General features: G+C 35.8%; 1 protein-coding gene across 1 annotated transcript; it reads right to left on the bottom strand.

Moving 5' to 3' along the window:
• Positions 1 to 1,327: 1,327 nt before the first annotated feature.
• LOC103513391 lies at positions 1,328 to 17,863 on the bottom strand. Its single transcript, XM_017445803.2, has 5 exons — positions 17,195 to 17,863; positions 10,558 to 10,728; positions 2,579 to 2,695; positions 1,717 to 1,878; positions 1,328 to 1,402 (listed from the first exon to the last, which is right to left on the bottom strand). Exons 1-5 carry the CDS (start codon positions 17,714 to 17,716, stop codon positions 1,328 to 1,330), a joined length of 1,047 nt encoding a protein of 348 aa, XP_017301292.1. The 5' UTR covers positions 17,717 to 17,863.
• Between the last annotated feature and the right edge of the window lie 797 nt (positions 17,864 to 18,660).

The following is an 18,660-nucleotide window of genomic DNA, read 5'->3' as shown; positions in this document are numbered from 1 at the left end:
TGGCAGACACTACAAGAAAACTTCTCTGTGTGTATGTGTGTGTGTTTTCTTTCTTTTTCTTGCTTGCGGGAGTGCAAGCAATAAGTTGACAAAGTTTCATAGCAATCGTATGAGCGGTTTGGCCAGGCATAAAGTTCGAACAAACAAACAAACACACACATTCATTTTTATATATTAGACGTATACGTAGGGTATACATAATATATGTAGATACCTAAATAAAAGAATATGGCAGACACTACAAGAAAACTTCTCTGTGTGTATGTTTTCTTTCTTTTTCTTGCTTGCAATAAAATCTCTTTCTCCCTCTCTTCTTCCTTTTATAATCTAATTCTCTACCTCCTCTTTCAGTCATATGGTATAATCATACTGTCAAAGATTTTATCTTTTCTTCTTTTGCTGCTTTTCTTTATTCGTTGAATCTTTTCTTTCCCGCACAATCGCTGATGTGTCTGTCTGTTTCCTTTATTCCCGCCACTATTTTCTTCCCCATTATCTTATTCATCATTGTTCTTGTTCCTACCTATGTGTACATGTTCGCCTATATCTTCTGTATTGACATGATGTGTTTACTTTCATTTCATTCCATTGTACTTCTTCCTGTTCCTTCTTCCATTTCGTCTGTTTTGTTCTATGAAATTCATAACAAATATGTTTTTCCTTTTGTTTATTCCTGATTTCAGCTCCTTTTTCCTGATTGTACACAGGGTAGTTTTTTACTTCCCTTATCTCTATATATGTAAAGTGATGTTTTTTCGTGTGATAACGAGTTGTATGTTTTACAATAAACGCTTATAAACCTGGAGAAAGCTATTGTATGTGAAGTTTAAGGCTTCGAGGTGATAAGACAGTTCCGTTTTTTACTTCCCTTATCTCTATATATGTAAAGTGATGTTTTTTCGTGTGATAACGAGTTGTATGTTTTACAATAAACGCTTATAAATCTGGAGAAAGCTATTGTATGTGAAGTTTAAGGCTTCGAGGTGATAAGACACTTCCTTTAGGATGGTATAGTATAAAATAATACTTGTAATATTTTATAATTCAAATTTCAAACTCAATAGCTATATTTCATACGTAACAAAGAAATAATACCAACTTGATTACATTGGGAAAAATCTTGGGGTATGAGTAATTTGGCACATAAAAGAAGAGGTTTTCAAAACAACCTGCATTCCCACTCATGTGTTTCTCCTATGATGAGATTCATATATTTAATAAAAAATATGTTCATGTTTTTATTGGCCAATAACACCAGAAGTTGGTTGTAGAAAGGAATAATTATGTTACCTATGTATAATTCAATAAATATTGGTGTCATTACTGTCTAATAAATGATAGCTTGGCAGTTTGCAATAAACCTCATACTACAACTGGTGAATTGAGACCCGCATACCTCCACCTGGGAAGGGACCAGAAGAAATGAGATCAACACATTGTCCATAATACCTGAATAGGAGTGGAAAGTATCTTTACCTAGACTGAAAAGTTTCTTTACCAACATCTCAGTTAGGTTGGGTCGAGATCACATCACATGCCTTCAAGTACTGTCGAACTTTGTTAAGACCAGAGGTCTGTCATTTGTCAAGGGTTTAAGTTCACCTTGCCTTTGGGGCTTTGGGATCAATTTAATTTGAAGAACCCATTTACGTCGAGGGTACGTGAAGCAAATACTTTCTCCTAGTTAATAGCATAGGTAGTTATAACGGATCCCACCTGAGGTTGATACACCACACTTCTGTCTGTAGAGCTGATCTCTCGTGTCAGGTTCCTAAGTTGTCTCTGCATAGGATCCACACTAAGCCATACCGTTACTATAAGGCCATCTATCAGGAGGAGAACACAGATGACGCATATGAGTTGTGTGTCCTGCAACAACTGAAATGCGTACAACACATTGTAAGATTAATATTAAAACAGTCCTAAAAGAATTCTGGCCTTCATAAGACGTCTAGGACTCTTCTAGATAACTAAAGGAAATGTCACAAAAGATCTGACCAGGTCGCAGTGACATAGGGCGTTTATTAAAGCCGATGGCCCTACTTACTCGTATACCAATACCAAGATTAATATTAATCAATAGTTTACGAGTGAAAGGTATTTTTTGTCTGAATCTTAAGAATGCACCTTTGGCTCAATTTCTTAGGTCGCTTCAGGGATACTGTAAAAGTTTGAAAGTCCCAACCTAAAGTTGAACCTCCACCATGAACTTTCATTTTGTACATGCTCGTATTTGTATAAATGCCTTGAACTCAGTGAAAATGCAATGTGCAAAACAAAGAATTCCGATTTTCAGCACGAATAGGACTGAAAAGATCCAAAGACCATTTTATCTTCGCAAAAACAGTCGATAAGTATCTAGAATCTAGATTCTACTGAAAAAAACTCCGCATTGTTGTGTAGCTATTTCGTTTGAATGAAAACATCATAGATACTTTTTTTACGATTCAGAATAAATTCTCCACAATGGAATGTGTGAATCAGATAAATTTTCGCATCCTTAAAATTCCGCAAAAACTACAGGGTGATGTCATGTTTTTTTCGTGGTGGGTGAGATACTGGGTGATTGTTTTCTCACCTTGTTTTTCACAATGCCGCTGGCCGTTCTGAGGAAGATCCGATGCACCCTGTATGTTTTGGTGAACATTGAACCAAACGCTAGGGAAAACCCGGCCGAGAGGAGATACACACGGGCCTGAAAATAATCACAATATTCACATGAACATACCGCTACTGGGACTGCACTGCCGTCTGAGAACATGAGGAAGGTAAGTCACTCGGAATTTCGATTACCAAATACCCAAATAGGATAGAATGGTTGGGATAATGTGATGGTCTTGAGACAGTCTCAATTAGGAAACAACTACTTTAAAGATATGTAGGTATATCAATAAAAATAACAATTGATAACAATGGGGATTATAATAATTCCGAATATAAATCGAATACATATTCCTGTTCTTTTTCTCGTGCAAAATTTTAAAACCTTTTTGCGGTGATGGTCCATAAATAATAATCAATTTCAGTCGAACATACGATTTTTGTTGTGGTATTAAAACCAGATATCCGACCACTGAACGGATAATCTAGGTATTAATTTCAATGCTGACGTCATACGTACAGAACTGAAGTCATCCGTATAATGGAGGAAAAAAGCTTGTATAATACTCTTTCACATTTTGTACATTATCATGTATTGGAGTAGATAATATCGGATAATCTAGGTATTAATTTCAATGCTGACGTCATACGTACAGAACTGAAGTCATCCGTATAATGGAGGAAAAAAGCTTGTATAATGCTCTTTCACATTTTATACATTATCATGTATTGGAGTAGATAATATAGTGAGAGGTGAGGGACGTAGAGGTAAAGCTTTACACGAGATAAGCTGATGAGTGTATGGCAGAGACCACAAGCCTCCGTTTTCAATTATTCGTTCATTTTAAAAACGGGTTTCCTCTCGGAAAATGCAAAATTACCAATTTGTCTTCGCGTTCCACATCTGTCTTTCAGTTTACTGAGGATAAAATGTTGAAATCCCATGTCTAGAACCGGCCTCTTTTTACCAGGCAAGAGTCTCGACCATTACACTAGCGAGGCTTCCATCCAGTACCTCTCTGAAACGAAACTATCTTGAGCTTTTTGCAAATGTTCAGGACGCGAATGACCTACTCGTCCGTAGTGCTAAAACCCAATAAAGGGGAAAAATGTTCAGGACAATGTAGGATATCCCAAAAACCTAAGCCAACTGTTACACTAGCAGACTGATGTTGCATAACAAAACACCCAGCGAAATTTCCATTCTCTGCGGGAGGCATTATGGAAGGTAAAGAGCATGGAGAAAAGCAGAAGAGAGAGGCATTACGAAATTTAGGCCGTAGGGAACTGGATCTTTTGTTCGAAATTAAATCCACCTTCTTAGTCTAGTCTAAAACAATCTAATTTTCTCGCCCCAATACTGCTTGCATGTTTGACCCTAATGAATGGGACGTTGTGCCTGCAGCTTGAATATAAATTTCATCTAACCAGTGGCGTAGCGTGATTTGTGTTATTCCATTTTATTAATTAAGAATATTAAGATGCTTTTTTCAACCTAAAGAAAGGATGCTGTTGAACTGTAAAATGAAGAAACGTTTTCAATTATTCGTTCATTTTAAAAACGGGTTTCCTCTCGGAAAATGCAAAATTACCAATTTGTCTTCGCGTTCCACATCGACGATGTTTAGTGTGGAAGACACGGATTTCAAGATTTCAGACTGAACATTTATTGTTACAAATTATCTGGCCAAAACTACCAAACAGACGAGTCGAAATAGAAGATTTTCCAATTAACAAGTTTTTAATTTATTCCCAACGCGTCGCAGTCACTCGTTAGCAGAACTCTGACGTTGTCTTGTGTTTGACATCAAGGCGAGGAATTGTCTTGGTGCAAATAAGATTATCAGGAGACTTATCAAACCTGAAACCTGTGTACATACACCATCAGCTCACCTGCTGTGCAATTTCACTTTACGCCTTCAATACTTGCATAGATATCGTGAAGACAGAATTAAATAGTTAAACACAAAATACGAGTATTTGAAATTGCAAACATTTCATGTTTCTTGGGCGAAAAAGGAAAACGCCAAAGAAAATTAACAATCTCACCATCTTATTACATACTACTCTGTCGATTGATTGATTGATTGATTGAATAACAAATCAACGGGTAAAACCCATGTATATGTCGATCATTGCTATCCAAAGTGCCGAAAGTCCGGGTAGTAGACTTTGATGAGAAAATTAAATAAAATAATGACAACATCACGGAAGAAGGAAGGATTGCCCAATCTCGGGTCTATCTTTTGAAACTATTAAATATTTACCTATTCCATCAGTGTTCAGCGCAACATCCACAACGAGACAAAGACAATTTCAATCACTAAACAGATAATGACATTTTGAGTAAACTTTATAACACGTCAAAACATTGGGCGAAAAAGGAAAACGCCAAAGAAAATTAACAATCTCACCATCTTATTACATACTACTCTGTCGATTGATTGATTGATTGATTGATTGATTGATTGATTGATTAACAAATCAACGGGTAAAACCCATGTATATATCGATCATTGCTATCCAAAGTGCCGGAAGTCCGGGTAGTAGACTTTGATGAGAAAATTAAATAAAATAATGACAATATCACGGAAGAAGGAAGGATTGCCCAATCTCCGGTCTATCTTTTGAAACTATTAAATATTTACCTATTTCATCAGTGATCAGCGCAACATCCACAAATAGGTGCCATAATAACTCTCACTCTATTCACGTATAACTTTATATTATGTCTCGTTTCTGACTCTTGGCGTTTCGCAGAACGTTCCTCGTTACTCAATTTGAGTACCGAAACGAAGATTATGTCAGTGTGGCTTATTCTAGCAAAGCGTTAATAATGATATTTGCAATTTTTCATCACTCGGGGAGCGGGATGATACATTTGCTGACTCAATAAGCACAAGGGAAGGATTTCCTGCGTCTAAGCGGATTACAAAGGTACTTTTCTATGCTCCTGCCTCGTCCAATCTGATTGCTTCTGTCCGTCCTATAGTTTCACAGCAGTTAACCTCTTCTATTTCTGTATCTCGTAAATAAGGCCAGCCACTCACTGCTAGATAGACCTGACGGATGCGCCTGAATAGGTCAGCCTGTTAGGTCTACCTGATGAGCGCACACACTATCAGGTAGACATGACAGGAGGCCCTGTTGAGGCGTACCTGTCAGGTCTACCTGATAGTGCATGGTCGGCCTAAGGGTGATATTCTGATTACTCTTGAGTCCATCTTGTGTTAAATTTCATTTCTTCAAAACCACCTAGACACTTGGTTCACTAGTGTTTCCGGAGTTGGCACAAAAAGTTGCACTCGTGAAGTATTGTTTAATACTAAGAGATTACCCACTCGTATTACCCACTCTCTGTTTCCAGCTCACCTCTCCCTTTCTCTCTCAGGTTTTCCCTCTTCTCTCCCTCTCATTTTATCCATCAGAGGGAGAGGCTTTTTGAAATATTTATCACCTAAATAAACAAAATGAGTACCAAAATGTACCCCTGGGGCTCTTATGAAATGAAAATAGGGAAAGGAGGAGGTAGATAGAGGGTTAAAATTATTTTAAACGTCACAATAGTAGACCTTCACGAGATTAATTAAAACGAAATATTAACCCCTTGTGTTTTGTCAGCCGTAGAACTCGCAGGTGGTGTATTAGACAAGTTTCCGTATGTAATAAGAAACTACATAAAACAGATATCTTCTCTATCTCTCTAGCACAATGGTTGAGCCAGTCACCTGTTAAGCGGGTGTGCATGTATTCGAATCCCGATCTAGGATCCAACTTGTAATTTACAGCCGTAGCCGTTAGCATACACCATACAGCTTGTCTAGGGGTTACGATCTTCCTTTGGCTTTATTATCAAATCTCGTGTACTTGATAAAGACTAAGTACGTATTAATAGGGTGGTAGAGCAGAGACAATAATTATATGATTTAGATGTTCAACTCCCACAAGCGTAAAAATAAAGCAAGCGTTAGCATACACCATACAGCTTGTCTAGGGGTTACGATCTTCCTTTGGCTTTATTATCAAATCTCGTGTACTTGATAAAGACTAAGTACGAATTAATAGGGTGGTAGAGCACAGACAATAATTATATGATTTAGATGTTCAACTCCCATAAGCGTAAAAATAAAGCAAGCGGTGAAACATTTGCCAAATAGAGAACCATGTTTAGGTACTCATACCTACAATTTGATGAATAAATTAGCAACACAATAACCCAAAGCTCAGCGCAACAAACTAACAACATTATTGTACCAAATTGAATTATTGCGAAGTTTGCATTACAAACTTTGTTGTAAAACGCGCTGCTTTACATTTCCAACTTTTGAACTTTTGAAAGGAAGCCAGTGTGAATGAAAGCTAACCAGATAAAAAATCCAGCTATTGTGTTCGGGAAAATATCAGGGTATAGAAACGAAGGGAGATGAGAGATTCTTACCCACGATATAAGTAGCTTTTATTATTTGTGAATAGAGGAAACCAAGATATATTTACCGACCTAAGTACTAAGTACATAGCTCCAAGTTATACCTAAGTATAAACTGCTGAATATGGTAGCAGTCCGGTAGGTATTTAGGTACAGGATTATACTATAGGTACATAATTTCCAAGATTTCGAGATTTTTTTCCCCCCATAGGAGATAAAACCAGTCTAATATACATAAAAATAGAGAATCTGGTGGCAAGATAAGGCTTGTTGTTACTTTACTTGGCCTCTTGTACTCCCTTCAGATTGGTAGAAGGACTGACAAAGTACAATTTAGCAACTGAAGATGACCTTGATATGCACAATAACACAAACCCTACTACAATACCATACTAATTATTCAGCAAGAGGAACTTAACTTTTCCTAACTAGGTAATTCAAAGTCCGACAAAAAACGAAACTTTGATCTACATGTCTCCCTGTACTCCGCCCTGGGTTGTATTGTTGGAATTTGAAAGATAATAAATAATAATAAGTGATGAATTTATTATGGGGGGTTCTCGCGGGAGTTGTTTTGCGAAACGTCAAGGATATCCGATGGAAACTTGACAGCTTAACATTAGCATAACACTCAACGCTTTGTAAAGTTTGTATCAGAAGCTTTTGAAAAATACATTGATAAATAAATACGTTTATGTACGTAAATATGCTTTCTGATCTACTTCAACTCTATCTCTCAAAGACTCTATCATAGTATAATTGAGAAAAAATCCTCGTTGTTTACATTGGCATTTTCATTTCCACGAAAAAGTCATTCGCGAGCTTTTTTTTTTTTTTTTTTTTTTTTTTTGAACTTTTCAAAAAACTTATCACACACATAACTTTGTTATTAAGAATGAAAAAAGTTGCTGAAGGTCAGTCAAAAGCTAGAGCTTCACTACTCGATGACATACTTCGTACAGCTAGTATGTCTAGCACGTATTGCATAGTGGCAATGAATGTAGATATGGCAACAGTTAAAAAAGGTTGATGTCACGAATATCTCAATACAACCCGAGGCCCTTGATTACTTTCATCTTAGTAATGCAGTATGCCTATTACTGCGTTCAATCTTGCGTACCATTTTTGTACCTATTGTTCTCTCTGTAGTTTACAACTTTGCTAAATCAATCCAGTTAAAATCCATAATACAAAGCCCCGAAGAGCCGAATACCCAACACCTATTGATTGTAAACAAATTTAATTTTTATGGAATTGTATTCAAATGTTCATTAGCACACACTTAATCCGGTCTCAATTTTTAGACAGTACGAGTATTATGAAGACTCTTTTCCGTGGAAATACAGTTCTGTAATAATGAAATTAATACTGTGAATTCGAAAAACTCTTGAATGGGATGTTTGTAAAAAACATTGATTCGCACTCAGAAAAAAAGAGAGAGGAGAGAGAGAGAGAAGAGAAGTATCGAGAGAGAGAAGAGAGAGAGAGAGAGAGAATATGGAAATAACTTTAAAATAGAAACTCTTTATCGACAGAACAGTGCAAACAGAGAATTTAAGAAGTTTTAATGAATACTTGCATCATTCTGGTATTTCTGGTCTACAACTTTGAAGCGCTTACAAAAAAGTCTCTTTTTTATAAACTTTTTTTTGCCAACTTTTCTTCATTCATGTTTTCCTTCTGCTATAAGTAGCTGCTAGTGGTGTAGGTGCTTTTTGAGGTTGACTTAAGGATGAGAAAAACTTCATTATTTCACTAGACTTATGAACGGGGGCGAGAACTAGCTCTTTCAAATTTGACATAACAAACAAAAAAAAGTGTGTACCCATATTTTAATAACTTTAAATTAGTTAATCATTAATAACAAAGATAGAGGCAGCCTTTAACAGTTTAACACTTCCTCTCAAACTTATACATAACTGTTTGGGTAACAAATATTGGATAATACTAGTTCCAATAGATATCAAAATCCAATGAAGATATTGCAAAATATTTGCTGGTAGACCGTTAATGGAATGATGGGGTTGGGGGTAGACAGGACAATTTTGGGATGACCCCATTTGTACGTAACATATTTCTCGTAATTACTTTGCTGAATTGGTGGGGGGTGGGGACCAATATATTGAGTGCCATAAAATGTGAGCAATTTTATTGTTTTCAAAACTCCATTTTCCTATACATTGTACAGGGTACTCTGGAAGTTCCTCGATTGTAAAATTTGGCAAGTTCGCCCATTCTATAGTATCCTCCAGATCCTTCAAAATGACAAAGGATTTTTCATGCATTATTTTAGGATTAAAAGCTCTCCACATCTTCTATCATCTTCCGATCTATGAAAGGAGATTCGGAAGAACGTTCACATATCTCGTACATAATTGTGAACACCCTGTATTTAATTTTGTATTCTGTCACCTGTCTTCTCCACATTATCCATAAGTTGTGAACACCCTGTATTTAATTTTGTATTCTGTCACCTGTCTTCTCCACACTATCCATAAGAGGGACTAAAGGGGGAAGGAAAATTCTCCCCCCAGGTTGCATTTTTTTTTTTTTCAAAATAGTGTAAAAAAACGCCGTAAATATGCGAGTCCCTGGACTCCCCAGTGATTTTATCTAAAAGACATCTTTTTTTCCACCATCATATTTTATATTCATTTATTTGTTGGAGGAAAAAAGTTAGCTTTTTGTTGTCTCGTACATAAATCGAGTTTTTTTGTTTCATTTCCCAGTGCGCCCTGGTGGCTTATGTTGGAGGAAAAAAGTTAGCTTTTTGTTGTCTCGTACATAAATCGAGTTTTTTTGTTTCATTTCCCAGTGCGCCCTGGTGGCTTATTTCCCCCCCTGAACGAGAGCAAAAAAGGGTCACATACAGAACGGTCGGTTCTGTTTACAGATCACTGACTTGTATAAACGGTACCATGTCACACATCATATGTTCTCGTTAATTAACGCTCGTGTCCTCATGCTCTGACATTTTGTGGTCACTCAAAGATCAAATTTGTTACAGTTGCACAGGGATAGGCTCAAAATACGCATGTAGTGTGTTGTGGGTACATAGTTACGTAGAAGTATGATTTGCAGAAATGGGTTGAGAGGTATGGAACATAAATTCAAAAGATTAGAAGGACAGATTAAATTGAAATTTTAACTTTTGATTGATTATCGCCTTCATACTCGTATGTGTACCTGTACCTACATGAATGCCACCATAATTTATAATTCCCGAGAGAGAATTTCCAATTCTGCCTCAAATGCCGCTCTGAATATTAAGAGTATCTCTCAATGGAAAGCAGAACACGGTGGAATAAAGGAGAATGCTTGTTACAATTTGAAGATGGTTCTATTCTATCGTTGGTAAAAAGATGAAAAAATGTGAAACAGATTTGTGGTGATATATATGTATTGTATTGATGCCTAACATAATATGCCATGAAAATGGGTATGTAAAATTTTCTTTAAAAGGAGAATCCCAAAAATACAGAATTACTCGCGTATTTGCGATTTCAAAATAAAGCACAAGATACACTTACCAATGAGTAGAGATCCAGATTTTGGGAGAGCGCAATGACAGCTTTCCAATTGTGATAGGAGAGGAATGCAATAGTGGCAGGGATGTGGGAGGCTGCAGGTGCCATCGTACGAAAGAATAGGGGGAACTCCCTTCGGTCACTCAAAGCAGGAGATTCAGCTCCGAAGGAAACCTGGAATCAAAATGACGGTCATTAGTCCTAATTCATGATCGTATTTAGGAGAACAATGGAAAAGGTTAGCATAACACCTGGCTGTTAAATAATCTCAATATTAAATGAGGTGGTGGCACATAAAAGTCTCATTTGGAAATAACTTTTTATTAGAAAAATCTATGGTCTTATCGTCCCGAAATCGAAGAGAGAAGGAAGACAGGATAGGAGAAAGCCAGCCGTTCCGAGAACGAACATTATCCCATCCTAGGGCCTATCATAGCCGGATTTTTAGCAACGAAAAACAAAAAAATGTATCCTAAATAATAATAAAAAAATCACATCTAGACTTTTGGTTTTAAAATATACCTAACGTTTTAAAATATCCATTATGGAATCATTTTTCTTCGTGCAACAAGTTTTATGATGAAAATTTCAAACTCAACAACAAAAGAAAAGAGCCGGAGGCTGATTTACGTCGCTCCCAAATACCCAGTTCGTTAAAAAGTTCCTCTTTAAAGTTTGCAATCTGGAAAATCTTGTTCATAATATTAAATTTCATTTTTTAGAGCGCTAGTGTCACAGACTCGAAAAAAGTTCCTCTTTAAAGTTTGCAATCTGGAAAATCTTGTTCATAATATTAAATTTCATTTTTTAGAGCGCTAGTGTCACAGACTCGATATACATAGCAGCTTAGTTCTAGTAGTATCATTACCCCCGAGGGTAACACGTTCCTGGATACGGTAATTTTATTTATGAAAGATACCTTCGAATTTTGCACCGAAACGACGCGTCGCGACTTAGGTGCTCTGGTTTTAATGGTAATATTTTCCCTTGTACCTTTTGTAATACGACCCTGGCTAACTCCGAAAGAAACTGAGGAGAGTAAGGGTAGTCTTAGGAGAAAGATAATACTGAACTACGAGTATGTAGAAAAGATACGGTAATTTTATTTATGAAAGATACCTTCGAATTTTGCACCGAAACGACGCGACGCGTCGCGACTTAGGTGCTCTGGTTTTAATCGTAATATTTTCCCTTGTACCTTTTGTAATAGGACCCTGGCTAACTCAGAAAGAAACTGAGGAGAGTAAGGGTAGTCTGAGGAGAAAAGATAATACTAAACTACGAGTATGTAGAAATGAACGAAATTAAAACGAAAAGACAAACATATCCCGTGTGTCATTTCAACATATTCAACATGTAGGCGCCCAGGATTAGAACAGGATAGAATCCTAAACGTGAAAAGACAAACATATCCCGTGTGTCATTTCAACATATTCAACATGTAGGCGCCCAGGATTAGAACAGGATAGAATCCTAAACGTGTGTTATGTGGACTTCTTAATCTTTTGACGAAATTTAGAGCTGTCACCTTTTTGCAATTCTGTGAGACATTCAACGCTGTCTTCATGTTTCTAGTTTTGTTGTTAGGTAAGTACGTACATATACCTACCTATTTGCTTTTCTGAGGTTCTCTAAATAATGTTATGTGAAAAGCACATAGAATGTAAGTATGTTGGTCTTTTTTCCCCTCTTACCCAATACATTAGAGTTTTGTAGGTCTCTATTGCTACCAATAGAGATATTATTTTGCTCTTCGCCTACTTCTTCGTTGGTATTTCATTCAAATTCTATGCGTTATCACATAGTTGCCCACTACAATAGGTTCTGAAAGCTTTACCCTGGTTCTAGGATTACCCTTGAGTGGCACAGAGCAAATTCAGTCGGGGATATATGAGCATTAGTCTTTATTTTATCCTTTTTTTTATATCACGACGGGACACCCTTGTCTCGAGAGGATTCAAGCCTGACATTGTCAAGTAAGCTGTACACTGTATGAACATGGGGAGGAAACTAAATCCTAAATCCTAATCTTTTGACGAAATTTAGAGCTGTCACCTTTTTGCAATTCTGTGAGACATTCAACGCTGTCTTCATGTTTCTAGTTTTGTTGTTAAGTAAGTACGTACATATTTGCTTTTCTGAGGTTCTCTAAATAATGTTATGTGAAAAGCACCTAGAATGTAAGTATGTTTGGTCTCTATAGCTACCAATAGAGATATTTGCTCTTCGCCTACTTCTTCGTTAGTATTTCATTCAAATTCTATGCGATATCACATAGTTGCCCACTACAATAGGTTCTGAAAGCTTTACCCTGGTTCTAGGATTACCCTTGAGTGGCACAGAGCAAATTCAGTCGGGGATATATGAGCCTTAGTCTTTATTTTATCCTTTTTTTATATCACGACGGGACACCCTTGTCTCGAGAGGATGATTCAAGCCTGACATTGTCAAGTAAGCTGTACACTGTATGAACATGGGGAGGAAACTAAATCCTAAATCCTAGGTAGGACTCGCAGGATAATATTTATATGCAAAAGATAAGATTAATGAAACTCTGCTGCTCCTATTTATCTTCACATGAATTGGACACAGTTTATAATATTTTTTGTATCGTCTCTGCAGGAGCAGAACACAATATAATTATCTTAACGTATAGCATAGCTGGGAGATCAGTGACGGTAACAAATAGAAAGAATAGCTCAGGAAAAGAAAGTTGACTGCTCAACTCTGCCTTATCACTACAAATAGAACACACATAAAATATTAATAAGAGAATCATTCTCATTTCACATGATAGTTCTCTGTGTCATTTCTGAAATTTTCATCAACTATAGGAAAATCAACCAACTGGCATGAGTTTTGAACTTCTATGATCACGAATAGATGAAAATCCTGAGAAAAATGCAGTACTTAATGTATCTTGCACTCCCTCTCAAGTCAAGACTACCCTGTTTCACGTGTTGAAATGTGTGCTAACCTACGAACCTGATTTTTATGTGCCCCTTCCATGAAATAGTATAGAAACCATTGGTGTAGTGCTTGGCCTAAAGAGCAGGTTTGAGACAACGACAACCATTGACTCAACGTCTGTCTATTGACTAGTTTTTTGCAAGACGTTTGCAAAGAGTACCAAGATTTAGCTGCATTCTTTTTTTTTTCCTAAATATTCATTGGGAGGTTTTTAACAGAATAGAGTTGAATAGACTGTCTAGATTTCTAGAACTTAGTAAATAATTATGTTGAAAATTCTATAAGGGACCTACAAAAGGTGTAAGAATAGACTTTCTAGATTCTAGAACTTATTAGATATGTATGTTGGAAATTCTGTAAGGGACCTAAGGTAATCGTATGGGGAAGTGTTTGGACGAGTGTAAATTGCGTGAAAAAACGCATCCACCCCCACACCAGGGTCTGACTGAAACAGAAAATCAGATGGAGGGGAATTTAGGATAGGGGATTCAAAATGATCTATTTGTCTAGACATATACCTATGTAATTATTGAACAAAACAATTGAAATGGGCAAACAATAAAACAGCTTTTATGGGCCATAAGAGAAAAGCATCGAACAAAGTAATAAAAGATATTGGGCATTCAAGTTGAAAATAGTTATTTCAATAAAATGCCAAAGCTTAAAGACCACACTCAACTATAATTTAGGTAGTAATTGACCGAAACCTTGGGTTTGTCCTATCAAATTTCCTCTTGAAAATCAAAACCATTGGTAAATATCTATCAGAGAGTTTGATTGAAAACGAGAAAAATCTTCTATCTTGATTTCTCTCCTTAGTTAATCGCCACTGAGTTTCATTCTCTCCTTCTTGTTCCTCCGCGTCATTCACACATGTCAGAGGAAGAGGGGAACATTCATGTTCCATGTTGCGTCATTAACAAAAACACAAGAGGCGATAAAAAAGGAGACTTAGTCCAAAGATTCTGCGAAAGTTTTCAATATCATTAACCATACAACAAGCTACCTACCTCCGTGTACAACGAGAATTTTCTGTATGCTTTCTGTCACAGACAGACTTTAGATTGTTTGTTTTTGTTTGTACTGCGTTTTGTACATCGTTAGATGTCTCATTTATTTCATTTCATTTCAGGTACTTTTAAGGGAAGTCCCTTTTCCCGCAAACCTTCCAGCTACGTTTGCTTTTGTTTTTTCCTGTAATATTGTACAAAATTTCTCATTTCTCCCCAATCCGATTTTATCCTGCGTTGTAATCATTAATGTCCAAATTAAAAATATTCATTACGGGGGAAAAAAACGATCCGAATGAAGAACTTGCTGGTTTATCATGAATAATGATGAAGCTTGGGATGAGAACATCACAGCAATTAACAAATCAGAAGCCATCATATAGCCTTGCATCATAAATTGTGCCACGGAGATTTTCATTTATCAAATTACAGTAATATTTTCTGACAGAACAGGAGCTTTTTACTTCTCCCCTCTTTTTTGCCATCTACCAATCTACCTGCCTTTTTTTCCCAACATGAAAATTTCATACCGAGTTTTCTTCCTTCTTTTTCTTCCAAACGAAAATATGGAAAAGAACGGAGGTCCCTGTATATCTATATAATATTATTATCTACTTCTTTCTGCACCTAGGTAAGTAGGTATGCTTGATCTGGATTAGAAGTTATGCCACAATTATTTTGTACCTTGTTGTGAAAAACTTTTACATCAGCGGCAGCGGTTTCAAAGCCCTCAATACAAACTTCTTCAACTCACCATCTTCTTGTTCACGAGTATCTATTTACCCAAATGGGGTCACGTTGTTGACTAATCTGACTCTTGTCTACCATTTACCGTCGGATGTAAAACGCACTTACTTTTGTGAAAACATCACGATTTCGACACTGGATTTTAATTAATTCAGCATCAGATGTTACCTATTCTCTTAGTTTATCTTCTACAGCAAAGTATTTATTTATAAGGAAAGATTTTTCTAATTTATTTATGAGAGATTGATAAGTTTGTGCTTTGGTAACACTTGGTGGTTCACTCAAATGCCTGCTCTACGTCAGTTACTAAAAATTCATCACGTTTTCCGACTTTCTCATTTCAAGCTTTTTCTCTTCGAGAAGGAGAAAAGTCAATACGTCATGAGAAATGAGTGTTTCGGAAAGTGTTCGAGAAAAAAAATATTTCGAAATGTGTTGGAGATTGTTTCCCTTGCCCTTATGTCATGTAGCGGGTATAGCTTTTACAGATAAATCTATCGAAGGTATAAAAACATTATTGGACGTGTAAGATGGCAGGTGTGCCGAATGGACAAAGTAACCTGTTAAGAAAACTTTGAACGCTCAGCTATAATAGATGTTTATAAAGGCATCCGCTCTTGACAGCACCATAAGAAATTACTTAATATATGAGCATTGAGCAAGTAGTAGGGTTTGAATGTAATGGTGCGTTCATAATTTCATATTAGATAGATTAAAATCTTCTATTGTACCTAGGTATTTATCTGCTACAAAAGTAATAAAAAACGGAATCTTTTTCCCAAGAATATGACTTCATAAAATCCATAATTTATAGAACGATTAGTAATTAATTAATTATAATTAGTAAAGTAATAAAAGTAATTAAGTATACACTTAAAATTTAAAAGTCGTAGAATGTAATTTTGAAATATGATATAACAAAGCACAATATGAGAACATTAAAATTATATCTTCATTATCTTGATGTTTTCAACATAGGAGTGCTAGAGATAAAGAGGCTCACAGCCGGGCAAACTGATGTTGATGACAACACTCATGAAACATAAAATAACATTGTGAATTCAAATGAGTTTTCCCCAAAGAGATAAATTTGCTATTATTAAACTATACACTTACGATTACATTGTATGACAATTACATAGACAAGACAATGTTGAAATTCAAGAAATAGATTTATGTGCCTAAATAGGTACCTGTTCCTGTAGAGCCCTTCTCATACTTTCTTTCTGATAAGTATACCACGAATATACAATACATGCATGACGATTACATTGTATGACAATTACATAGACAAGACAATGTTGAAATTCAAGAAATAGATTTATGTGCCTAAATAGGTACCTGTTCCTGCAGAGCCCTTCTCATAATTTCTTTCTGATAAGTATACCACGAATATACAATACATGCATATATATTTCAACAAACTTTTTCCGTACCATATCATCTAAGGATTAGTAAAACTTGACATACCTACGATACACATACTGATATTTACCTAAGTATCATGACTATGTTAACTGCACTGAGTTCTGCAGGCAAACTTTCATAAAACCAGCATTATCCGCCAAACTTTTTCAATTTTCAAACATATGTAAGTAGAAAGTTTTTCCCAATGTTCTGAGATATTTCTTTGCCAGCCAGCACAAATCTTCAAACACAAGTTCTAGTTTCCAAGCTGGACTCTGATCGTTTTTGATTACATATGCTTTCTGATTCTAAGATCCAATATGCTATTGAGCACCCTTCTTATGAAAACCATATTTATGCTCGTTTCAACATAGGTCTATAGGTCATAATATGGCTTTTTTTACAAGTTCTAGCATTGGTAACCAAACATATTTTAACAAGGATTGTTATTAACATTTTAAAATCTTTAAAGAACATTATTATTATTATTATTTTTTTAAATCAACAGCCATGTCATAAGATACATTGAATACTTCATAGGGTACACACATGGAGTCCAGGAGAGCATAGAATTCCCAGCTTATGGCAGAGTAGAAGCACTTGACAAACAAAATCATTTCAGTACAATTCAGTAATGTATTCATTCTGGTGCAAAGGTCACTAGGAGACACATTCAAGTGATAAGTGCATTGATACTGCTTGGCTCCATGATGTAATAATTTCTTCTGTAAATATTTCGGTTCAAATCCATCCAATCGATCGACTACTTTTCCTTTCTTTATGAACAATAAAGTGGGAACTTTATCAACATTATACCTTTGGGAAATATCTGAGTGTATCTCAGTGTGACAGTGAGCAAACACTAGGGGATCACAAACAGGGTTTCTACTTAGACACTCGAATTCCTTGCTGATTATTTTACTTTGTGCAGACCATTCTGTATAGAAGTTAATAGCCAAGGTAGCATCCTTGTAAGTTGTTAGAAGTCGATCCAAATCTTTTAAGCTTTGTATGTGATAGACTGACATAGTGTGTAGTTACTTAAATTTTGACATCGTTCGGCAACTCTAAATTATTTTTCTACTTGATGAGCAGTCAAATAACAAAAGAAATAATCTAGCCATTAGGTTGAATCGTGACAAACTGCTGCAGGACAAACAAAGAGATTTTAAAATTAAGAAAGTAAAAAAGCGAAAAAAAAGTAAAGGGAATTCAGCTAAAAAAATCAGTATCTATTATGAATATCAAGCAGGAGAGAGAGAGAGAGAGAGAGGAGTAGCTATTGGAAAGTGAAAGAAAATCTTTCATCCCGTTCGTCTTGCAGATGTACGAGTATCATCTCTTAGTAGAAAGTATCTTACAACTAATGGGATGGGAGGAAGAGAAAGGGAAACGGAAAGTTACTTTCTTTCTTACTTTTTTTTTAAATTTCCTCCTTTTTTCACTTGACTAAATTATGTATATCTATTTCTTTCCTTTTTCTAAACTTTAGGATTATAAAAGAAAATACTGTTCAAGATAAGATAGTATAGGACATGAAAAGATGAAATGGATAACCTTTCCTTTTTCTAAACTTTAGGATTATAAAAGAAAATACTGTTCAAGATAAGATAGTATAGGACATGAAAAGATGAAATGGATAACAGATAATAAGATATAGGATGTAGGTAGGTATAGATACGTACCTATAGACCTACATTAGAAGAATGCAGTGTCGTAGCCATACGATTACCTTAGGTCCCTTACAGAATTTCCAACATACATATCTAATAAGTTCTAGAATCTAGAAAGTCTATTCTTACACCTTTTGTAGGTCCCTTATAGAATTTTCAACATAATTATTTACTAAGTTCTAGAAATCTAGACAGTCTATTCAACTCTATTCTGTTAAAAACCTCCCAATGAATATTTAGGAAAAAAAAAAGAATGCAGCTAAATCTTGGTACTCTTTGCAAACGTCTTGCAAAAAACT

Source organism: Diaphorina citri, unplaced genomic scaffold, assembly GCF_000475195.1.
Source record: "Diaphorina citri unplaced genomic scaffold, Diaci psyllid genome assembly version 1.1 scaffold966, whole genome shotgun sequence".
Classification (NCBI taxonomy): domain Eukaryota; kingdom Metazoa; phylum Arthropoda; class Insecta; order Hemiptera; family Psyllidae; genus Diaphorina; species Diaphorina citri.
This window is presented reverse-complemented; position numbering and strand designations above follow the sequence as displayed.